This window comes from Rhodofomes roseus (assembly GCF_022264815.1).
Source record: "Rhodofomes roseus strain CIRM-BRFM 1785 chromosome Unknown C8Q71scaffold_40, whole genome shotgun sequence".
Classification (NCBI taxonomy): Eukaryota; Fungi; Basidiomycota; class Agaricomycetes; order Polyporales; family Fomitopsidaceae; genus Rhodofomes; species Rhodofomes roseus.
In genome coordinates, this window is record NW_025952996.1 from 68,690 (window position 1) to 93,434 (window position 24,745).

General features: G+C 50.6%; 4 protein-coding genes across 4 annotated transcripts; 1 reads left to right on the forward strand and 3 right to left on the reverse strand.

The window, feature by feature from the left end:
* Positions 1–5,759: 5,759 nt before the first annotated feature.
* On the reverse strand, positions 5,760–6,737 carry C8Q71DRAFT_891002 (uncharacterized protein; the record flags this gene model as incomplete). The annotated part of the gene is made up of 3 exons (XM_047928660.1): positions 5,760–5,974; positions 6,024–6,154; positions 6,209–6,737. 3 exons carry the CDS (start codon positions 6,735–6,737, stop codon positions 5,882–5,884), a joined length of 753 nt encoding a protein of 250 aa, XP_047772775.1. The 3' UTR covers positions 5,760–5,881.
* A 989-nt stretch (positions 6,738–7,726) lies between these two features.
* C8Q71DRAFT_728167 (uncharacterized protein) lies at positions 7,727–8,212 on the reverse strand (the record flags this gene model as incomplete). The annotated part of the gene is made up of 3 exons (XM_047921924.1): positions 7,727–7,885; positions 7,933–7,953; positions 8,006–8,212. The coding sequence occupies 3 exons, from the start codon at positions 8,210–8,212 to the stop codon at positions 7,727–7,729; spliced, it is 387 nt and encodes a 128-aa protein (XP_047772776.1).
* Positions 8,213–8,959: 747 nt separating this feature from the next.
* Positions 8,960–10,701, forward strand: C8Q71DRAFT_728168 (uncharacterized protein; the record flags this gene model as incomplete). The annotated part of the gene is made up of 6 exons (XM_047921925.1): positions 8,960–9,100; positions 9,154–9,846; positions 9,902–9,982; positions 10,026–10,122; positions 10,303–10,449; positions 10,511–10,701. 6 exons carry the CDS (start codon positions 8,960–8,962, stop codon positions 10,699–10,701), a joined length of 1,350 nt encoding a protein of 449 aa, XP_047772777.1.
* A 4,151-nt stretch (positions 10,702–14,852) lies between these two features.
* C8Q71DRAFT_911935 (uncharacterized protein) lies at positions 14,853–15,807 on the reverse strand. Its single transcript, XM_047929160.1, has 2 exons — positions 15,612–15,807; positions 14,853–15,561 (listed from the first exon to the last, which is right to left on the reverse strand). Exons 1-2 carry the CDS (start codon positions 15,756–15,758, stop codon positions 14,935–14,937), a joined length of 774 nt encoding a protein of 257 aa, XP_047772778.1. The 5' UTR covers positions 15,759–15,807; the 3' UTR covers positions 14,853–14,934.
* Positions 15,808–24,745: the final 8,938 nt, after the last annotated feature.

The window sequence follows — 24,745 nt, forward strand, 5'->3', positions numbered from 1 at the left end:
AATGTCCGTGTCCGGCTCTCCAACAGCATCCGTGTTCGATGGTTCCGCAACAGGTGGCGCACCATCGTTTCCGGACGCTGCATGAGTAGCCGGAGTCGTGGCAGGGTGATCACGCTCGTTGCGCGTCAAAGCACCCTCAGCGTTCGGCCCAACATTTGTGGGGTCATCGGTCAGTGGCTCAGTGCTTTGATTGCCTGGCTGCATGATGAGGCCAGAGCGCGGCTGCAATGAAAATACCTTGTTAACATCACGCGACAATTTCGCTTGCAGGTCGACTCACTGGTGAGGGCCCACGACCGGGACGTCCTGCCGCGGGGAGCTGCGGCGCGGGCAGGCCAGATGGTCCTGCCTCAGGTTGACCATCCGAAGCTCTGGGAGCCTCGGCTGGACGTCGGCGGTATTGAACCGGTGGAAGATGAAAGCCTGTTCAGGGTTAGAACCGAAGTAAATGCAGAGCGGTTTGCTACGCACCATTGATCGTCAGGAAAGACGTTAACGACTCCACGATGTCCTCCAAGGTCTCGACCCTCTCGTGCAGCCTGAGGCTCCGGTGCTCTGCTGCACCAAGACGTTGCGCCAGTGCCCCGTTGCGACGTTGGAGTTCCGACACCTGTCCTGCAAGCTCCCCGGGGTTGGCCAGTGCGACTGGGTTCACGAGTCCTGCTTGCCTGGGCACAATGGGGTAGAAGCGACCTACACCTGGTGTCAGTACAAAAGACCACGTGAAAGATACCAGTGCACTAACTGATATCGGGAGCAAGGGCCTGCGTCTGGACATTCGGCGTTGCACTGCTCGGCTGCGACTGCACCGCATCCTCGGGAGCAGCCCCCGGGGTTTTGGACTTTGCTCGGTGTCGCTTTGCCGGAGGCGACGGTGCACGAGAGGCTGACTTTGAGCGTGCTCGCTTGGAGGGAGGTGCCGGTCCGCGAGACCTTGACCGCGCGCGCGACGGCTCCGGCTGCTTCGTGATTGTCTCCGGGCCACGGCTTGGGGTACGGCGCGCGCGGCTGCTTTTGCGAGTACCGGATGGGCCCGCAGCTCCGCCCTCGTTGCTTTCGCGATGTTCCACGGGCGGTGACCTACCCCGGCGCCGTCCACGTTGTTCCTCTTCGTCCGCCCCCTCGTCGTCCTCGTCTTCATCGTCCGCTGCGAGAACTGGCGCCCTCGGGTCGATGGGCACGCATTTGCGCTTCTTGAAGAAGCACCAGTCGCAGGCGGACCGCTTGACCTTGCCCCTGTTGAACTTCGACTATTTCAGGTGTTATCACACGGGATAGGACTTATCCTTACCCGTTATGGACTTATGTTCTTCATTGCTACATATTACGTACATTCTTGATGGACTTGATCCAGACCTGTAGCACATGACTTGTTCTAGACCTTTATGGAACATTCCACATGGTTCCATCATATTCCAGATCATTCCTTGATGTTCCATCACATTCCTTGATCACATCACTTCGCATCATTGATCACATCATTGATCTAGGCCTGTCCAGTCCTTTCCAGTGCCCACATATATCAGCGGACTTTCACGTTATTAACGGTACAGCCGAGATGCATTTCCGCCGTCATTAACGGAAACCCGACGTCGGCCGACGGAATGAGTCTGGAGGTTGCAAACCCACCGGCCAGTGCCGGAGGTGCCCTTTTTTAGCGGACCGGCCGGTCTTGTTTTGAACGGATCGGCCGACAATGGGGAGCACCCGGAGGTGTCACTAACAAGGGGCCTGTGTTCACCCATATGCTTATAAACAAACCGGCCGGTGATTGCACATATGGTTGTAAATGGACCAGCCGGAGATTGGCAACCACATTTATAACACTCCAGCCGGATTTCATCCCTGTGTTTGGAAATGGTCCGGCCGGAATGCATCCCTATGGTTTCAAATGGTCCGGCCGGAAGTCATATACCTTTGTTTATGATGTACTGGCCGAAGGTAATATATCTAAATTAATAACACACCGGCCGGAGGTGATATACCTACATTGAGAAAGAACCGGCCGGTCATAATGTACCCACACACAAAACAAACCGGCCGGCCATGACATAGTTTCACTACACATTGACCAGCCAGGCATAGCATGCCTATATTAGAAATGAACCGGCCGGTCATATGGAGCCTGAATATCAATTGCTCCCACCATCCTGGAAAACATATTCATTGATGCACTGAGTTTTCTGGACCATTAATGCACTGGACCCAGGTTTTTTGGGCTTTGAATACATTTTTAGCATCCCCATAGATGCTCCCAATTTTCTAGGCACATGCAAACCATTCCAGAACTTTAGAATCATCAAAATTGAGCTTTCTAGGCTGAAAATAGACCAAAACCAGCCTTTCTGGGCTGGAAATGCATCAGAACACATTTATTGAGCCTCCCAATCCACATTTACAACAGCTCTGAGCCTTATACATCAGGTCCGAGTATTTTACACAATCGCCGAGATTCCACAAAGTCCCGGCGCCGAGGGTGCACCAAGTCTCGGCGCCGCAGGTGCACCAAGCCTCGGCGCCGCACCAAGCCTCGGCGCCGCACCAAGCCTCGGCGCCGCACCAAGCCTCGGCGCCGCACCAAGCCTCGGCGCCGCACCAAGCCTCGGCGCCGCACCAAGCCTCGGCGCCGCACCGTCTCGTTAAGCGCCGAGAAACATCGCTCGGCGCCGAGGGGTGCACTTGCTTCGGCGCCGAGACTTGGTGCACCTGCGGCGCCGAGGCTTGGTGCATCTGCGGCGCTGGGACTTGGTACTACCTCGGCGCCGAGTTGTGCTAAAACTGAGGAATAATGGTGTTTCTAACAATGATCACAAAAAGATTACTGATGTTTGTTACACCAATGACCTTTTGTAGCTCATCTTATAGGGAATGTTAGGTTCATCAGGAAATCTCCTAATGACACTACAAAGGTTTGTATGTGGTTACTTATAAAAAGTGATGTTTGTGTCTCATTGTGTAGGGAATGGTCTGTTGATAAGTAAATCTTCTATTGACACTTCAAGGATTTCCAATGGTCAGGCCGGTACAGCTGCTTTTCTTGTCTGGCTGGTAAGTAAACTTACTGATGACACTACAGTATGTTGTATTCAATTTGTACATTTGTAGCTCATCTTATAGGAAATATTAGGTTCATTAGTAAATCTTCTAATGACATCACAAGGGTTTGTATGTGGTTACTTATAAAAAGTGAGGTTTATATCTCATTGTGTAGGGAATAGTCTATTGATAAGTAAATCTTCTATTGACACTTCAAGGATTTTCAATGCTTAGGCCAGTACAGCAGCTTTTCTTGTTCAGCCAGTAAGTAAGCTTATTGATAGCACTACACATATTTGTATCTCATCTTGTGGGGAACATTAGGTTGATAAGCAACTATTATGATGAGACTACAAGGATGTGTACATCTCATGTTGTTGTTATTGTACAGTAGACAGAACACTACATTACAAATGTGTAGTACTATGACAACTTCTGGCTGATCTAGCGCCCACACTAAAGTTGGTAGCACTTACAGCTTGGAAGATTAAGCTATGAGATTTGGCATATGTGCTGCTGGCTGTATGAACATACATTATAGCCACTAACCTAATGTGGGCAAAGAAAGTATACTGCCATGGTGAGGAGAGTAAGAAGGGAGCAGGGACATGCACAATTAGTGATATGTCTCTGAAGTGATAAGTTGTTGCCTTTATGTACAACTTTTGTGCCAACATGTGTCCAGATGAACAAGTACATTCATCAAGTCATGTATGGATGGGTTGCTGATACATGTTTCATTTATCCTCATACATTCTGCTATGATCATGATGGCCACACCCTACATATATATCTGTATGTAGAAACCAATCCCAGATGAATATGAGACATTCTATAGAATTAACACATGTGGTCCTAGGTACATTGCTCTGCTACAGCCTACATTTGGAACTCACTGACTTTTCTGTAAATGCTAGACAGTTCAACCTTGATGCAGGGTTGTAACTATGATGTATTCTTTTGTGATAATCAACCTCTTGTTCCTACAGTGTTCCTTTGTCTTAATTTCATTATGTACTAATTAAATACAACACACTGTAGTGTCATTAGTGAGTTTACTTACCAGCCGGAACAGGAAAAGCAGCTGTACCGGCCTAACCGTTGAGAATCCTTGAAGTGTCAATAGAAGATTTACTTATCAACAGACCATTCCCTACACAATGAGACACAAACATCACTTTTTATAAGTAACCACATACAAACCTTTGTAGTGTCATTAGGAGATTTCCTAATGAACCTAACATTCCCTATAAGATGAGCTACAAGAGGTCATTGGTGTAACAAACATCAGTAATCTTTTTGTGATCATTGTTAGAAACACCATTATTCCTCAGGTTTAGCACAACTCGGCGCCGAGGTAGTACCAAGTCCCGGCGCCGCAGGTGCACCAAGTCTCGGCGCCGAAGCAAGTGCACCCCTCGGCGCCGAGCGATGTTTCTCGGCGCTTAACGAGACGGTGCGGCGCCGAGGCTTGGTGCGGCGCCGAGGCTTGGTGCACCTGCGGCGCCGAGACTTGGTGCACCCTCGGCGCCGGGACTTTGTGGAATCTCGGCGATTGTGTAAAATACTCGGACCTGATGTATAAGGCTCAGAGCTGTTGTAAATGTGGATTGGGAGGCTCAATAAATGTGTTCTGATGCATTTCCAGCCCAGAAAGGCTGGTTTTGGTCTATTTTCAGCCTAGAAAGCTCAATTTTGATGATTCTAAAGTTCTGGAATGGTTTGCATGTGCCTAGAAAATTGGGAGCATCTATGGGGATGCTAAAAATGTATTCAAAGCCCAAAAAACCTGGGTCCAGTGCATTAATGGTCCAGAAAACTCAGTGCATCAATGAATATGTTTTCCAGGATGGTGGGAGCAATTGATATTCAGGCTCCATATGACCGGCCGGTTCATTTCTAATATAGGCATGCTATGCCTGGCTGGTCAATGTGTAGTGAAACTATGTCATGGCCGGCCGGTTTGTTTTGTGTGTGGGTACATTATGACCGGCCGGTTCTTTCTCAATGTAGGTATATCACCTCCGGCCGGTGTGTTATTAATTTAGATATATTACCTTCGGCCAGTACATCATAAACAAAGGTATATGACTTCCGGCCGGACCATTTGAAACCATAGGGATGCATTCCGGCCGGACCATTTCCAAACACAGGGATGAAATCCGGCTGGAGTGTTATAAATGTGGTTGCCAATCTCCGGCCGGTCCATTTACAACCATATGTGCAATCACCGGCCGGTTTGTTTATAAGCATATGGGTGAACACAGGCCCCTTGTTAGTGACACCTCCGGGTGCTCCCCATTGTCGGCCGATCCGTTCAAAACAAGACCGGCCGGTCCGCTAAAAAAGGGCACCTCCGGCACTGGCCGGTGGGTTTGCAACCTCCAGACTCATTCCGTCGGCCGACGTCGGGTTTCCGTTAATGACGGCGGAAATGCATCTCGGCTGTACCGTTAATAACGTGAAAGTCCGCTGAATAGGCTCCAGTGCCTTCCAGCATGTTCTATCTATAGTGCCATATCGCATCATCCTGATGTATTCGCTCATTGCACTATATTGCATCATCATGACACAACGTGTGTACACCTTACTCATCCTGCTACAGGCTTACACATAACGCTTACTTACGCTTACTGTACGATCATGTGATGACTCTCTCATGTGTATATATACTGGGCTGGATGCCCCTGTAATGCATCGGTCTCTCCTCTTGTCTTACGCCTGCTGAGTCTTCCCTCTCAGTCTCTTGAGACCTTGCAAGCCCTCCATTGACTGCTGTCCTTAACTGGTCTTGTAGTCTGTTAAGTGTTGCCTTCACACTTGCCACTCCCTTTTCACTCCTTGTTCAACAGCCCCTTCCCTTGCCCTTGGCTGGCTTCTTCGTGACTTTGGAAATGGTGCAGCGAATGTTGCCCTTGCACGCTGTGCACGGCCACTCCTGCAAGCAAAATCAGGTGAGCTGCCTACTGTGTGTATTGAGGACTTACGCTCGGTCTCGTGAGATCCGGTCTGCGGGATGCGCGGTTTGTTGGCATCACCCAGCCCTCCCGTGCAGGCTTCGCCTTCGTCTTCTTCGGCATGGGCTTCTGCTTGTTCTTCAGAACGCCCTTCGATTTTCCTAAGCAAGCATTGTCAGACGCTCCATACGTGCTAAATGATCAAAGTTTCTTACCTTCCTCCTGCTCCTCCTCCTCCTGCTCCTCCTCCTCCTCCTCGTTGTCCACATCCTGGCCACCTTCCTGAATCGCCGCAGGGTTCCCTCCACTCGGACCTTCATCTTCGTTGGCTGGTGGTGTTGGTGGGACCTCGCGCGCCTTACCCTTCCCCTTCTTCAGCTGCAGCGTCTTTCTCACCATCTCCTCGTCGTGGTCGTCATCCAGCTGATCCACCTCACCGCCATCCTCCTCGTTGGAGTCACCGTCGAGCTCCCTGAACCGCTTTCCAGGCGGCGCACCTTTTGGACCCTTGAGGCCAGTCTTCTTTTCCTGGGCAGCCCGGGTAGCCTCCTTCCGCGCTTCGCTCTCCTCGAGGATCTTCGCACCGCGCTCGGCTGTTGCTCTCTTCTCCGCTGCTTCCTGGTGCTCGCGCATCTGGAGGTGGAAGTGGTGCCGCGGGTGATTAGGGGGGAAAAGAAGCCAGTGGTGCGCAATGCGCTCGTCAATTTCAGAAACCCGGGAGAATTGGATCGGAATGCCGTGCATCAGGAAAAACACTTCTAACTTCAGCAGTCTTGAATGAAGAACACCTGATCTTATTCAATCTTTCACAACTTGTGTTCCTCAATTAAGTGCACCATGTGCATGAAGACTGCTGAAGTTAATTATAGTACCTTTGAGAAATTTGTCTTGTGCCCAAGTTGGAAGATATGCAACTTTAGTTCTGCAGATTAAGACACATAAGTACACATTAGTTGGAAAATGACCTCCTAACTAGAAAATATGCATGATGAGATGTCAGATTGCTCAATATGAAGACTTCACCAAGATTTCACCTGACAAGTTAACACATACTATATCTGGCAACAGTAATGGGGTACAAATAAAGATTATTTGTTTTTCCCTGTGATTATGAGTATATTACCCTACTTACAACAGATGCTGTGGTCAAAGTCATATTGTCAGGGATTTGGACATATTTGACCTGTTAAGGTTGAGAGACAGCAAAAGAACACTTAAGCATGCAAAGTGAGACAAGAAGCCTGCCCTTGAGCAAATCATGAGTCTACACAAGGTCTGCAAGGCAACAGATAGTGCCAAGAAGAAATGAGGCCAGTCTGAGAGCCCAGGGATGCACAGGGGCTGGGCTAACAGGGGGCAGCAATTGCAGATTTCTCTAAGTCCAGAAAGATAGTCAATATAGGTTATTGTAGAAGGGAACAAGCACAGGGACCTATGGTGTAGTGGTCACAAGTTTGTGCTGAGAGTGTGGGAACTTAGTTTAGCAGGTCAGGGGTTCAATTCTGGGAAATGGCAGATTATTTTGGGCGACATTTTTGCATCTGGGATGCCTGTTATGACAGCATATGCACAAACACAGCAGAATCATGACAGAAGTCACCCCAGTAATGATGAAAAAACATCATTCTTGCTTGGAATGAGTGTTTACTTTGGTTACTTAATGGAACTTAAGTAAGACAATTTAAGAAATCGACTTACCTTAAGGCTCTTGTGGCACATAGTGACACATAATGTCACTTTTGGCTCTCCACAAGACCACTTAAGACACGAACGTTTTTCCTGATGTGTTGGTTGGCGTGGGCTAGCTCAGTCAAGGCTGATGCAAGGAACCGGGACACCGCAAAGTACCGGCCCTCCGTGAAGTGGTGGACGATGTTATGCCCAAACAAACCCTGTACAATATGAAGTAAAGATACCATGTTAAAAGCGGATCACTCACCACTTTGACTCTGAATTGGTCCTGGATACCATGGGTGTTAGCGGCGGACGCAATTGTACACTGAGTCACTCACCCGCGTTTTGTCGTCGATTTTTTTATCCTGCTCCTCTGTCACAGAAGGCCCTCCCATTAAGCCAACTATCTCCTGCTCGACTGTTGTGATGTACTCCGGCATATCCGTCCGCTTGACCGGAACGAACTCATGCGCGTCTTCATCGTCTGAGCCGGTGTCTCCTCCTTGGCGGGTCGGCGAGCGTGACGCGGCAGCGGCGGAAGACATTTGAAGCAGGCCTGAGGTGAGGTGAGCTGGGCAGCAGAAGTTTGCGAGGAGACTTGTGGTGTTGGGGACCGAAGACGTTGATGTTGTGCGCGCCGCCCGTTACGCGACGCGACAGAGCATGTGACCCAACGGAGCGTGCGCGGGAGCCGAACCCCCGGCGATCATTGCTGGCGCTTGCAACGTCGCTATTGCCGCGGTTCTTCCTCGAACCTTAATCTCTAAAGTCTAACGTCATGACGTGTCAACGTAAGTGCAGTGTTCTACTACAGCTACCCGTCTGTGGATCTCACATGTTGCCATCCCCGTAGCTGACAATGTCGGGAGTTCGATTCCCGGCGGCGAACGTCCCTGTACAAGGGGTCACAAGTTCCGCCTACCCTCGGTTGCGCCGGGAACAGAAGCGCCGGCGAAGGTACCATTACACTTCTCTTACCATCTATAGACACTGACCGTTGTCGTGCAGTCATTGGCGCATCCAGACTCCGAGCAAGGCGTGGATGTAGCATCCCATTTAGATTTAATGGTGTGCATGTCCTCCGGTAACTTGCGACCAACCTGTTGACCTGTCCATTTGTCGGTGCGGTACATTTGAAGGCCCGGGAAGTGGTCAAGCCAAGGGGCCGCCCATCCGGTCATGTCCATTTCAGTCCGGACGCGGACACAGCTGGACGTAAAAATCCGGAGGATAGGGAAGGTAAACAGGCTGAGCTATTGTCTAGTCAGGTATGTGACATGCATCGTGGAAACATGACTTACATATTAAATGCGGACCGATTGTTCAAGCATGACCTGGCCTTGGCTGCTCTGACTGAGCACAAAGTGACCAGTCGGAAATGGAACCCCCGTGAATTCACGATGCCATTGGTACATGCACCCGGGCAGCGACAGGTAAGCAGTTTGCCGCCTGCCGAGGTATGCATTTCTTTTTAACATGGCCATAGACACAATGCATTACGAGGGATGGAACTGGACATGATCCGCCCCAGATTCCGGCCAAAGCCGAGCATCCTACCCCCCCTTCTTCGGCCTCACCCATTATTCCCGCGATATCCCAGCTTGTCAAGGTCCCGGCGGATCGGATCATATCTGCCGAAACCAGCACACCAGCTCCCAGTCCACCAAAAGCTAAGGCAATCGAAGAGGATGTCACCATGGGTTCCCCGAGCACAGGACCGGCCGACAACAACAGTTTCTCCTTGTCGGAAACACTCTGCACCGAAGCGGATCCATCCGGTGATTCTGACATTGAGGTCATCGAGTCCCCAATGAACAAGCTCGTTTATCGGAAGCCACGGCATGGGTCCCGGGCCCCCTCTCCGATCATTATATCAGACTCAGAGCCTGACAGGACAGCTTTCGGCGAGACTGGATTGCTGTTCGAACCATCCCCTGAAATGATATCCTGCAGTAGCACTTCTGACGAAAGCACCGATCGCATTCCTCACTTCCCGGACAGTGTGCAACCTCCCCTTCAGCAGGTTATAGTCTCCGAGGGCCAGCAGAACTGGACCAGGTTGCCTTACCTGTTTCAGGAAGGCGAGCTGCCCGAGGACCTCATACCTGCGGGGGCCCCGCTGGCACTGGCGCCAGATGACTGGGAGCCATTGGTGGGGGGCGGTGGACTGGTCGCAAAAGTGAGTGACATGTGCTTTGATTCGGTGTCCTGAGCTCATATGTTCCAGCCTGAAGACATCACATTGTCACCGAATCACTCAAGCGCCATTCCTGAAGATGGGATCGCAGCAAATCACTTTCATATCTTACAGCACGGTAAGTTTGTGAAGCTATGTTACCGTCTCCACCCATGACCCAGGTCCTTGGTTCGCCGCCGAACACTCGCCAGCCCTCGGCGCCGCGCGTTGGTCAGTATGCGGCGCCGAGGGTTGGCCACTTTGCGGCGCCGCGCGTTGGTCAGTGTGCGGCGCCGACAGTTGGTCAGTGCGCGGCGCCGAGGGTTGGCCACTCTGCGGCGCCGAGGGTTGGCCAGTGCTTGGAGTCCAAACCTGAGTTCTGTGCAATGCTGTCGCGTGTAGCCTAGATCGTGTTACAGTGGGCGCACCATGTTCATTTACATTTGGTCATCTCTGCAGATTTAGCAGACCGTGTTGTCTCGAGCATGGAGTCTGCACCGATGGGCAGGATGTACACATCTCCAGCTGAGGCCACCGCTCCCCTGGATCCCTTTCACAATCTCTGGACCAGGGACAGTGGGACGCCTCTCCAATGGCCTCGCACCGGTATGCCATTTTTCTTTCTCTTGTGCTTGCGCCGACTCATGGCATTTCATTGTTATTACAGTAATCGGACCGTCTTACAGTGGCCAAGCTCCTACGGCTTTTTCGGATCTTCTTCATCAGCGGACGATACTGGAATCCCGGATTGAATCCTTGGAGCAGCTGCGACGTTCCAATGCCCTCAATGCAAGAACAGTAGGCTGGGTTCTGGCATATTACAATTGCGCTGAGTGGCCTCAGGCACCTCAGCAGTGATCAAAACTCCAGCATTTGATACATGTGATGCACATATATTACACTTGACTCTATATCTGTCCATGTAGCCTGTATTTAGATGTATTACATCCAGGCTATGTAGGGTCTAGGTGCTCTATTGGCAAAGTTGTGAGAACAGGATAAGTGAGACTGCTATAGAATAATGATCTCTTAAGGGAAATATCTGCTGAAAATGAGGAGACCATGGAATGATATGGTACTCACAACTTATCTTCAATATCAGCCTGTGTTCATAGAATATGTGTGTCTATGCCAGCAACTAGGGAGTGGAATTACATTGTTTGAACTGGTTAATGCCTTCAGATTGAAAGAACTATCATATGTATACATACATCATACAGTATACTGTATACCATATAGGTGGTATATTTATATTCTTAAATAGAATATTCTTAAATAGTTGCAGCCATAGTAGTGATGGATATGATTGTGGTCATTTCAATTGGGTCCAAGTTTTCTGATGATGTTCATTGTGTATATTGTTGCACTCACGTTTGCCAATAATCCTTCACAATGTTTTGTGAAACGTGACTGAGCTTACCGTGTGCTGATCCATATGTATTCAATGCTCATATCTTCATTGCCTGAGTATTGTTCCATCTGTGAATTTCCATGTTGATACTGGAGGTTTGGCTATGATAGCTTCTGAGCCTAGTCCTTGATATTGTCCCAAATACAGGATGATAACAGGTCTATCATGGTGCTGTCACACTAGTCGGCCGGTCTGTTGTTTGCGAGAACGGGCGGCCGCCCCGTTACATGCATGGCCGGCCGGCTGCTTGGCATTCAGCGCCATAACAAACCACTTGGTAAAGCCCGGCCGAGCGGTTCTCATTGGGTTCACTCACGTTTGGTCAGTCGGTAACTTATGGGAGGGTAACATGCCCGGCCGGTTGGTTACACATGGGGTGGCCACTTCGGTGATTACGTGCCGGACTCACTTGCTCAACGGCACTTGGCACCATCAGCCGATGATAATTCGATGGTCATTTCAATGATCGGCCCTTGCTTGAATGACACATGGGTCTTCCGAGCGGCCGATGGTTATGCAACTATATATGGTGGTCAGTGGTCAAAGTGCTCTACATGTACAAGGCTTCCGCCCACCGGATGATTTAGGACCTTGATGTGTCTCGCCGGCCGACATGTTGTGTTAGTCAGGTTGCCATCACCGGCCGGAACGTGGTAAAAGTCGCAATCATTTATAGGGAAATGATAGTATGACATGCATGTTCCGAGGGCCCGGTGTGATTTGTATACACATGTGTCAGGACCGGCCGGTGCATTAGCAACGTTGGGACACTTCACCGGCCAGTGCATTGACAATATTGGGCCACATCACCGGCCCGTTGACGAACAAATATGGGGCGACACTGGCTGTGGTTATGTGTGGGTCTGCGACATTGTCGTCTCCGTCGGCCAGTGCATTTCCAATGAATCCGGCTAGACGTCGGCCGACAGGCTGATGTTGTCAAAACCCGTTACGCCGGCCGCCGTCGGGTTTCCGTTGACGACGGGCAATATGCAGCCCGGGTGTACCGTTAGGAACGGGTATGGTCCGCTCATGAATGTGTCTCGGCATGCACAGACTCTGACTGGGCCAATGACCCAGAGATGAGACGGTCTCAGAGTGGCTACTTTATGAAGTTGGCGAACGGAGTGTTCAGTTGGCTGTCTCGACGGCAAAAGACGGTTGCACTGTCTTCAACTGAGGCTGAATACATGTCGCTCAGCGACTGTAGCCGCCAAGTCATCTGGGTTAAGATGCTCCTCAAGGAGATCAGTTACCTACTTGGCGCACTCCCTATCTGCTTGGATAACCAAGGAGCGATATTCATCGGCTCCAACCCTGTAACTGAGAGGCGGTCGAAGCACATTGACATACGCTACCATTACATCAGGGAACTGATTGAGGAGAAGCAAGTCGAGCTCTTCTACATCAGTACGGATGAAAATCCAGCAGACCTGTTCACCAAGAACTTAGGCCGTGTCAAATTCCTTAAGTTTAGAGGAATGCTCGGACTTAGATTCTATGAATCGTCCTAGAGCACCATTGGCAGCGTTATGCGCCTAGTACGCTTATGTGAGTCTACGACGCACTAAGCAAGGGGGAGTGTTGAACTAGGAAGGCGCCTACCGGGCTGCCGGGTTCAATCACAGGCCGGACCGGTTCTATGGGAAGCTCCGGGTCCGTGATGTCATCTATGATGTCATCTGTGTGTTATCACATGGCTACGCCACTTACCTTGTATGTCATGGGAACATACTATACAGTAGCTTAGATAAGCGGTCTCCTCATGTATATAAGGACCCCAGTAGCGTAGCTCAATCCCTAGTACCTTCAGTTGAAGTACTTGCGTGTGCATCAAGCATCAGCAACCTTGCAGGTAAGTTGTGAGGGCGCACCACTGCGTGGAGCTGCCTGCTCAACACAATGCGACGCCTCAACTGGCAATGCCCCATTACCCTCTGGGATAGCACAGTCCCAGACATTTCGTATTTTAGGGTATTTGGGTGCAAGGCATATGTGCATGTGCAGAAGGAACAAAGAGCTGGGAAGCTCGACAAGAAGGCTGTCGAGATGATCTTTGTTGGCTATGAGTTAGGTTCCAAAGGGTATTGTTTCTGGAACCCGGCCACTCGAAGTATCGTTGTGTCTCGTGATGTGACCTTCGATGAAGAGACATTTCCTGCACGTAAAGATTTACGCAATAATCCGAAATCCCTGGATAAGCCGTTTGATGAACCTCCTGAGGATGCGAACTCGGAGGATTCTGATTCTGAGGATTTACCTATTCCCGTTCCTATCCCGGAACATGAACCTGAACCTGAAGACCATCCAGAGCCAGTGGGAGACATTCCACAACCGCAACCTGATCCTGTACCTCCTCCGCAACCTCAGTACGAACGTCCACGTTGTCAAGGTGCTGGACAAAATCCTAAGAGGAACAAGGACAATGCCTATGGTGACGAGCCACCTGCAAATATTGATCGTCGTACCGATGCTCAAGGCCGTCAACAATCTGAGGCTGAAACTCTCATGTTTGTGCGGATGCTAGCAGAAGCAAACCATGGCATTCCCCAGAGTCACAGGGAAGCTATGGAGTCTCAAGACAAGGCTAAATGGCACGCATCTGAAGGTTCTGAATACAAGTTGCTTATGGACAACAAGACTTGGGTTCTAGTTCCACGGCCTAAAAACCGAAAGGTTATCAAGTGCCGGTGGGTTTATGCAATTAAACACGATGGTCGCTACAAAGCACGTGTTGTTGCAAAGGGATTTACCCAAGTATGGGGTCAAGACTATACCGAGACTTTTTCTCCTGTTGCACGGTTTGAATCCGTACGCTATCTATTGGCGCATGCAGCACTTGAAGATTGGGAGATTGAGTCTATGGATGTCAAGACGGCATTCCTTAACGGTGACCTTGACGAGGAAATCTACATGGAACAGCCCGAAGGATGGGCTGTACCTGGGAAGGAGAACTGGGTCTGTCTGCTCAAGAAGGCCATTTATGGCTTGAAGCAAGCATCTCGTCAATGGAACGCTAAGATCCACAAGTCTCTCCTCGACTTAGGGTTTAAACGGACGTATTTGGATGCCGGAATTTATGTTTTCTCTCGTGAATCTGAAGGACACACCTGCTTAATCATTTTGTATGTCGACAACTTGCTCCTCATGGGCGACTCGAAATTGTTCATCGACAACATCAAGCAGAGACTGTCTTTGGAATACCAGATGACTGATCTGGGAGCTGTCCAGTGTTTCCTTGGTCTACACATTCGTCGAGAACGTCTTGCACGTTGTATCTTTGTTGACCAGGAAGACTATATTCAGTCTGTTTTGGAAAGGTTCCAAATGTCCAACTGCAAGTCTGCAAGGACACCTCTTCCCGCTGGAGCAGTATTAGAGAAGAACACCGACACTGCATCTGAAATTTTCCGAACCCATTACCAGAGCATCATTGGCAGCATCATGTATGCTATGCTTGGTACTCGCCCAGACATCTTGTTCGCGGTGTGGGCATGGCCCACGGTCTACGCACGGAATCGACAACATACGAACGCGTCAGGGCAAGAAATGGGACGGCAATATGGTGCAAGGCATCTCCGAGAAGTACGGACTTGGGGAACACAACACGAACAGGCCAAATACATTCCAACTAAGCCAAGCACACGGTTACAGAAGGTGCTACGGACGACTACATGGGGTCAGTTGAGCGAAGGGCTTGCGTTACGAACGTTCCCTCCGTCCCTGTTCCTTCCAGACCCTCCAGCCTCTCGGTCAGCAGCAGCATCAGCAACGCTACGCGTGAAGCCCATGGGGCGTGGATTAAGAGCCATCGAACCCCTAGACGTGGCGAAGACTAAACGACGAGGAATTCCGGAATAATCATCCGGAAGGTACAGCCCGTGTGACAGCTGGTCTTGAATACCTTGGACCGCGGCGGAGAGTGTGGCTAGCCCACCATCGAGCTGGTCAAGGGCGTCGGTGGTCGAACACTGAGCATCACTAAGAGCTTCCAGCTGGTCGGTGACAACGTCCCATCCGACGGAAGAAGCGCGCTGGTTCGATAAAGCGAGCGGACTGTTGCGATAGGAAATGGCCGGGAGTGGAGCACCTTCCTCAGCAATGCTCTGCTCGGCGAGGACGCGGTTAGGCGACCAGGCAATGACGGGGTATGGCTCGGGAAGAGACGACGCGTGCTCGGAAGGAAGGGTTACGAAGATGGTGTCGAGGTACACTATCAGGGCGTGCACGGATGGTGTCTGGCGGACGGAAGGGAGAGAGATATCCCCGGAGGCTACGGCGATGCTACGAGACTCGAACAGCATGCGCTGGAGTACAGTCAGCGTGGGAGACGACGAGCCCTAGGAAAAGGGCACACCAATAGCCAACGGCTTCCATGGGCCCAGGCCAGCCAGGCAGTCGGATCGTGGGGGAGGAGACGGGGTTCCAGGTCGCGTTTGTGTCGAAGGAGCTCGAGGAGACGGTAGAAGCGGACGACGTATGGGGACTGCCCAGGGAGTGACATGGTGGGCGGAGACGGTGAGGGAAGGAGGCTGGGGCTTCACTGACCAACCGGAAGGAAGGGGGAGTAGGGGAGAGAACGGGGAGAGTCGGGAAGGTTTGAGGGCGTGGGAAGTTGGGAGGGGAAGGACATGGCGTGCTGGCGCGAGGGGAGGAGGACTTACTTAACACCACCACCTCGAGAGCGGACGGTTAGAGGTAACTCCTGCGAACCAGGACAGCTCTGTTTTCTTAGCGGAGTATAAATCTCTCTCTCTCTTGCGGATCTGCGGCGACAGCGGCGAGCGTGCGTACAGCAAACTCTGCGTATTTGCGTGTCTTTGCGGGAACAGCGGTTCCATCGGGCAGCGTAGCCTAACCACTTCTCTTCCCCCTTCCTTCCGTGACTACCAATAGTTACGTCGACATCGTCCGACAACGAAACCCGTCGTTTCTACCGACTATCGACCCCTGCTCCCTGCCACCTCATACGGCCCCGGGAGACTCGCAACCTACACAGCGGTCACGCGTCTGGCGAAGTTTTCTTCAAATCTGTCTAAAGTGTTGAGCAGGCAGCTCCACGCAGTGGTGCGCCCTCACAACTTACCTGCAAGGTTGCTGATGCTTGATGCACACGCAAGTACTTCGACTGAAGGTACTAGGGATTGAGCTACGCTACTGGGGTCCTTATATACATGAGGAGACCGCTTATCTAAGCTACTGTATAGTACGTTCCCACGACATACAAGGTAAGTGGCGTAGCCATGTGATAACACACAGATGACATCATAGATGACATCACGGACCCGGAGCTTCCCATAGAACCGGTCCGGCCTGTGATTGAACCCGGCAGCCCGGTAGGCGCCTTCCTAGTTCAACACTCCCCCTTGCTTAGTGCGTCGTAGACTCACATAAGCGTACTAGGCGCATAACGCTGCCAATGGTGCTCTAGGACGATTCATAGAATCTAAGTCCGAGCATTCCTCTAAACTTAAGGAATTTGACACGGCCTAAGTTCTTGGTGAACAGGTCTGCTGGATTTTCATCCGTACTGATGTAGAAGAGCTCGACTTGCTTCTCCTCAATCAGTTCCCTGATGTAATGGTAGCGTATGTCAATGTGCTTCGACCGCCTCTCAGTTACAGGGTTGGAGCCGATGAATATCGCTCCTTGGTTATCCAAGCAGATAGGGAGTGCGCCAAGTAGGTAACTGATCTCCTTGAGGAGCATCTTAACCCAGATGACTTGGCGGCTACAGTCGCTGAGCGACATGTATTCAGCCTCAGTTGAAGACAGTGCAACCGTCTTTTGCCGTCGAGACAGCCAACTGAACACTCCATTCGCCAACTTCATAAAGTAGCCACTCTGAGACCGTCTCATTTCTGGGTCATTGGCCCAGTCAGAGTCTGTGCATGCCGAGACACCTTGTCCAGATTTGCCGCTGTATACAAGCACATAGGACTTGGTACCCACGAGGTAGCGGCAGATATATAGCGCTTTGTCCAAGTGGTCCTGTGACGGATTCGCAGCTTGTTGCGCGAGTTTAGTCACGGCAAAGCAGATGTCAGGTCGAGTTCCGAGCATGATATATAGCAAGGAGCCGATGACGGTCTGATACCGGCTTCGAAGTGCAGGATCAACCGGGCCAGTGTGCGACTCAGGTTTGTAACCCGCAGGGAGTGGAGTAGGCGCAGACTTTGCATTCTGCATGCCACAGCGCTGCAGCACAGTCTCAAGGTAGGCAGTTTGGTCAAGATGAATCTCGTCGCCTTTCCGAGTAATGCGCATACGCAAGAACTCCTTGACGTTGCCTAGGTCGCGACACTCCCACTTCTTCATGAAGCGGTTCTTGAGTTTGGCTACAAGGGCCTTGTCTTTGCCACAAAATAGGGCATCATCCACATAGACTATGACTAGGACGAAATGTCCGTCTTTTGTCTTATAGATGAAAATTCCGGCGTCGGATACAAGGCGTGTAAAGCCGAGTTCCTTGAGAGACTCATTAAGGGTGCGCCACCACGCTAACCCTGCCTGTTTGAGTCCATAGAGAGCACGCAATAGCCGGAGGACTCTGTGCTCTTGGCCTTTGACTTTAAAGCCTTCAGGCTGCTCCATATAAATCTCCTCGTCGAGTTTACCATAGAGGTACGCATTACGGACATCGAGTCCGGAGATGTGCATGCCCTCGAGCGCAGCTAGCGCGAGTATAAGGCGCACGGTCTCAAAGCAAACGACTGGAGAGAAAACCTGATTGTAATCGAGGCCTTCAATCTGGGAGTAGCCTTTTGCGACTAGTCTAGCCTTCTTTCGACCGTCAGTTTTGACGTCGAAGACCCAGCGGTTTTTGGTAACCCTACGTCCCTTAGGACGGTCAACCAACTCATAAACACCGCGCTTGCGCAGAGCCTCTAACTCTTCGCGACACGCAGCTTTCCACTTCTTTTGCTCCTCTTTAGGTAGCTTCGAGATATCACGGAATGTCCATTCGCATACGCTGGACTTCGGAGAATCTTGGTCAACTAGTGGTAGCGCTTTTGCAAGCAGCATGTTAACCAATCCTACTCCCCCTTCCCGGCATAGTTGTGCCATGAGTAACTCCTCGACTTCGTCGTCGTCAGAGCCCGAGGAAGATCCAGAAGGTTGGTCTGGCTGTGGATCAGGCGCAGAACTAGGTCCGGGAACCGGTTGCTGCCTTGATTGTGGTTGAGAGCGGGAGCTACCCAGTTCTTCTCCAACAATCTTTTTCCATTGCCCCTTCTTTTCGATCTCTTTGTATATTTCTACGGGAGTCCGTTTCTCCCCATAGACATTCCCTGGGCGGGTTACTGGCTTCCGCTCTCTCCCTGAGCGCCGCGGCGCATCATCGCGCGCTGGCTCTTCCGGAGGTTGAGGCGGCGGAACTGGACTGGGCGCCCTAGGCTGCTCCTGAGCATCGTCACGCTCATTGTCCGCTCCCTTTGGAAGGTGATGAGAGGGATGATCGTTGTCATCGTCATCATAATTCTCCTGAGAAGTGGGTTGGCGACCCGCTTGGTCAGGTCTAGGTGCAGATTGCAACCTAGTGTTGCCTCGCCGTTTCATGTCCGGGCATTTTGGGAACATGAGTTCATCAAACAGAGCGTTCGATGAAGTGTAAAGCACATTATTAGGGCTGCGCATGAATCGCGCCCCATGCCCACCAGGGGCAACTCCGAGGTACACCATTAACTCAGATTTCCGAGATAGTGTATTCTGGCGCACGTCTTTCGGTATGAATACATATGCGCCACACCCAAATATTCTTAGGTGCTTGATGCTGGGAGCCTCGCCATTTAACATCTCATAGGGGGTACGCCATTTGAGACGTCGGACAGATGTCCTGTTGTAGAGATGAACAGCGTGCTCAACCGCAAATTCCCACCAGGATTCAGGTAGACACGCTTCATGGCGCATGGCCTCAGCTTTGTCCATTATCGTCCTGTTGAGTCGCTCCGCTCTGCCATTCTCCTGAGGAGTGTGCGGCGAACTTTGCAGGATCTGGATACCCTCGTCTTTCAGCATTTTGTCGAACGCTTCAGACTTGTATTCTCCCCCAGCATCTGACATCCACTTCTTAACCTTCTTGCCGTACTGGTTTTTGGCCATGGCTAAGAATTGGCGCGTGGCCGTGATCGCAGCACTCTTGTTGCGCAGATTCACTGTCCACGCATTGGAAGTGTAGTCGTCATAGTACAGGATGTAGTACCTATACTTATGGTAGGAGTCGATGGGAAACGACTTCACATCAGAGTGAATGAGCTCGAAGGGCTCTGTCGCTCTCAACGTAGATGGCGGAAAGAGCCCATTCAGCGGAATGGCCGATGCTGTTAGGGTAGCGGATGCGTGAAAAACCCCAATGTATTCGGCGAGCTGACGTCGGCCGAGCGGGGCGTTTTCATTAACGGGATGGGCGAATAGGCGCCTTGGGTTGGTGATGGGCGGATGACCGGGCGATAAACGGTAGCAGGGTGCCGTTTCTTTTTGCAGCGCATTGTTGGGATAGGCGGTCGGATGGTTGGCCTGACCAATGGCCATGTAGTCGGCCGAGCACGTAAGAGCAAGTGCCTTTAAGAGCAAGTGCCTTTAAGAGCAAGTGCCTTTAAGAGCGAGTGTCTTTTATTGTCGGGTGGCATTGGCCATGGGCCAGCGGACCGTTGGCTTCGCCAATGACCATGGGCCAGCAGACCGTTGGCTTTGCCAATGACCATGGGCGAACCAATGCCCAGTTGATACCACGGGGGCACCTGGTCTGACAAATGATGGGTGGGCGGATTGTTGGCTTTGCCAATGACCATGGGCGAATCAATGTCAGTTGGGGCACCCATAACAGCTGCCAAACGATGGGTGGGCGGAGCATTGGCTTCGCCAATGACCATGGGCAAGCTGACCTCGGCTGGTGTGCCTACTGAGGCTGGTCTTGGGTCAACAGATGCCAGTTCTGCCAATGGTCATTGGCTGACTTGTCTGAGCTTCTCTGTACATCCACTTGTCCGGCAATCCACTTCTTTGTACACCCGCTTTTCAGTGACTGCTTTCTTTCAATCTGCTTGTATGGCATCCGCTTCTTTGAACAGCCACTCCTTTGTATGTCCGCTTTTTTGTCCACTTCTTTACATGTCCGCTTCTTTACATGTCCGCTTCTTTACATGTCTGCTTCTTCATACATCTGCTTCTTCATGTCCGCTTCTTCATGTCCGCTTCTTCATGTCCGCTTCTTCATGTCCGCTTCTTCATACATCCGCTTCTTCATACATCTGCTTCTTTTCATGTCTGCTTCTCTGTACTACACCCAGCTCTTTGTATGTCCGCCCTTTTGTATGTCCGCTTCTCTGTATGTCCGCTTCTCTGTATGTCCGCTTCTCTGTATGTCCGCTTCTCTGTATGTCCGCTTCTCTGTATGTCCGCTTCTCTGTATGTCCGCTTCTCTGTATGTCCGCTTCTCTGTATGTCCGCTTCTCTGTATTTCCACTTCTTTTGACATCTGCCTCTTTGTATATCTGTGTCTTTGTACATCCACTTATTCTAATGACTGCTTCTTTACCTGACCGCTTCTCTGTACTACACTTGCTTTTTTGTATGTCTGCTCCTTGTACATCTGCTTCTTTCAAGTTGTACATCCACCTCTTTGTATGTCCACTTCTTTGTACTACATTTGCTTCTTTGCAGTACATTCACTTCTTTTTATGCTGGTCCACTTGTTAGTGACCCACATCTCTGTATATCTGCTTGTCAGTGATCTGCTTGCCTTTGAATCTGCTTGTCTGACTCATCTGCTTCTCTGATGTCCATCTCTCTGTACATATGTCTGCTTGTCAGTGATCCACTTGTTAGTGGTCCACTTTGTTGTATGTCTGCTTCTTAAATTTCGTACATTTGCTTCTTTGTATGTTTGCTTGTTGGCAATCTGCTTGTCAGCAACTCATTTCTCTGTGGCATCTGCTTGTTAGTGATCCACTTGTCTTTCAATCTGCTTCTCCATTGACATCTGCTTATCCATCAACTTTGTTTCTTTATATGTCTGCTTATTGGTGATCTACATGCTGGCAACTTGCTTCTCTGTACAACCACTGGCACTTGTCTGTTGGAGCATGCAATTGTGGCAAGCTTGCAAGCTTGGATGCAATAGTGCCTGGTTGGGATGGATAGGGGGGAGGGGGTATATATACAGATGTTTTCGATGTAATTACCTCACGCAATTGCCCTTTGGACATCATCCACACCTGGGACACTTGCACTTGTGGATTATATTTTGCTTGTTCTCACATTGTCAGCAATCTGTGTGTTGATCAATCCATTTATCTGACATTGTGATACATCCATGTCTCTGTACATCTGTTTCTCAGTACCAATCTGTGTGTCAGTGATCTGTCTGTCCTTCAATCTGTTTGTCTTGCCAAGTAGGTGTATGCAGCAGGGTAATAGATCACCTAGCACCAAGTAGCATGCTGCTTGTCACTGGCCAGCCTTGTGTGATCATATGCTAGCTGTCTGTGTTTGTGATACAACACTGGCATGTTTCTTCCAGGAACAGCAGCAGCAGCCCTGTTTGATTGACTCTTGTACATTGCACAATGCATGAGGCATGTACTGTAATACACACTGTGGCCTTCCAATTAGTAGCCTCACCATTCAGGGCCACGTACCCAGCAGGTATGGGTCATCTGCAGCTCTTACAGGTCTCTGCAGGTTCAGGTATTGATGAAGGGTCAGTAAGCAAAACAACATAAGAGTGAGTAGAAGAGCAGGAGAATGAAGAAAGCGGACAAGCAAAAAAGCGGAAAAGTGCAGCAGCAAAGAAGAGGAAAACAGATAAGCACCTTGGCAAGTGGGCAAAAGGACAAGAGAGTGAAAGAGTTGATCAGCGGGACAGCAAGGAAGTAGAAAGGTGGAATAAGCGGAGGTGTAGAATAAGCGAAAATGCAGAATAAGCGGAGGTGTAGAATAAGTGGAGGTGCAGAATAAGCGAAAATGTGGAATAAGCGAAAATGCAGAATAAGCGAAAATGCGGAATAAGCGGAGGTGTAGAATAAGCGGAGGTGCAGAAAATGTAGAATAAGCGAAAATGCGGAATAAGCAGGCGGAATGAGCGGGCGGAATAAGTGAAAATTGTTCAACTTCTCCTATCCTTTTGCTTGCTTGCGAAGTTGCCTATGTGTTGTTTGCTTATTCTGCATTTCCGCTTATTCTGCACCTCCGCTTATTCTACACCTCCGCTTATTCCACATTTTCGCTTATTCTACACCTCCGCTTATTCCGCATTTTCGCTTATTCCGCATTTTCGCTTATTCTGCATTTTCGCTTCTTCTACACCTCCGCTTATTCCGCATTTTCGCTTATTCCGCATCTCCGCTTATTCCGCATTTTCGCTTATTCTGCACCTCCGCTTATTCTACACCTCCGCTTATTCCGCATTTTTGCTTATCCTGCACCTCCGCTTATTCTACATTTCCACTGATTCCGCTTTCTCACTTGTCCGCTTGTTTGCTCTTCCACTCTTCGACTGTTATACACTGTCCGCTTTTCCGCTTCTTTGCTGTTCCGCTTCTTTGCTGTTCCGCTTCTTTGCTGTTCCGCTTATTTTGCTTTTCCGCATTTTGACTCTCCCACTCTTGTCCTTATACTCACCCACAACTTCACCTATTTGCCATGAGTATAGCCTTTCAGCTAACATCTGCGAGCCCATTCAGCGGAATTGCCTAAGCTCATAGATGGCCCGACATGTCCAAATTCTCAAGAGGATAGACTAGCCGACGAAGGCCGATGACTTTAACCTGCCTGAACATCGGGCGTCAGCTTCTCCAACGACCATGTGTCGGCCGACCGCTAACCATAAGCGGTGTGAACGGCCTGTAGAGGGTGCGAGCCTAGACGCCATGGGCGAGTCTCTGCCGGCTGCTCCAAAGGCCATTGGACGGCTGGAATCCCATCAGGCGATTAACCGGCCATAGGCTGAGGCATGCCGGCTAGTGCAATGTCCTTACGGCAAGCTCAGCTTGGCCGCGTGAATAGCTTTGGGTGGGCTGGTGGTCGTTGAAACAATGGCCATTCCCTGACCGATGTTGGTTGAGCCCATTCAGCATTCAGCAGAATTAGCCTCGGTAATGGGCTGGCTGTTAGGCTTGACATGTTAAGTGGGCAGTGAGTTGGTGCCGCCTATCGGCATTGGTCTCGGCCAAGGACGTAGCTAGTGCCGCTTGTCGTGCCTTGTGGGTGCATTGGCCAGCTAACTGGTGAGATGTCAGTATTGCCGGCTGTTTTGGAACGAATAGGCGGATGGATCGTCAGCCAGGCTGACGTTCATAGGCTCGGCCGGCGTACGACGGGGGCATGGTAGCGGTGGTGCTTATCTTCCCTGAGCGTATATGCATTGGTCAGCCGATGCTTGGCTGAGGCCTCAATTGGTCGTTGGTCGGAAACGAGATAGGCAGGCGCAGGGCTGGCCTGACAGATGGGGATGGGCTCGGCCGGGAGTACTGACTCAAGTGTTCGGTCGAGAGAGAGAGAAGCTCTTTGTAATCATACTGCGCGACAGGCGAACATAGCGCGCCAAAGCACGGTGTAACTATCTACAGTAAGTAAACACAATACGTGATGTGTATCATATCGAAGGTGTCCATTCTGGTCCGTATCTCTAAGAGATTGTATGAGTAGAGTATTATTGCGGTCGTGGGGTGTCGGCATCATAATACCCGACATCCCTTGTGGTAGGCCGCTTGTGGATATATATCCGCTTGTTGGCATCCACTTGTAGGGTTCCGCTTGTAGGGCTCCGCTTGTAGGTGTCCCGCTTGTAGGTGGCCTGCTTGTCGGGTGTCCCATGTCACCTGGAGACGTCAGAGCGGCGGAAAGACTGTTGTTGCACTCCACAACAGATGCCTTTGTTTCTTGATAGACAAACATCATTGGGCCGCGCCCGTTTGAATTGCACATAAGCGGACAAAGGTTCTTGATGTAGCACAATGGACATGTATTTCTATTGCCCGCAATTATCGTACAAGGGCTCGGCCCCATTTGCTTTGTTGCAAACCTACATGCACGCCATTCACCATCTGCTGCAAGCGAGTCGCTCAGACCCAAACAGTCGTCGCCTCGCGCGACAGCCACGTCCTTCCAAATCTCCCTGAAAGGTGCTTTCACCTTCAACTGTCCAAGTGCCTGCATGTTCAATACCGAGGTAGGGAAAACATATTGGCTCTCAATATGTTCCCCTTCCTCGGTATTGAATGTGAAGACACATGGCCAGCTACAGCCCTGGAGAGGGCAACACGTCGTTCCAAATCTCCCTGAACGGTGCATTCCCCTTCAACTGTCCAAGTGCCTGCGTTCAATACCGAGGTACAGAATATGTTCCCGTTCCTCGGCATAGAATGTGAAGACGCATGGCCAGCTACAGCCCTGGAGAGGGCAACACGTCGTTCCAAATCTCCCTGAACGGTGCTTTCACCTTCAACTGTCCAAGTGCCTGCATGTTCAGTACCGAGATATGGAAAACAT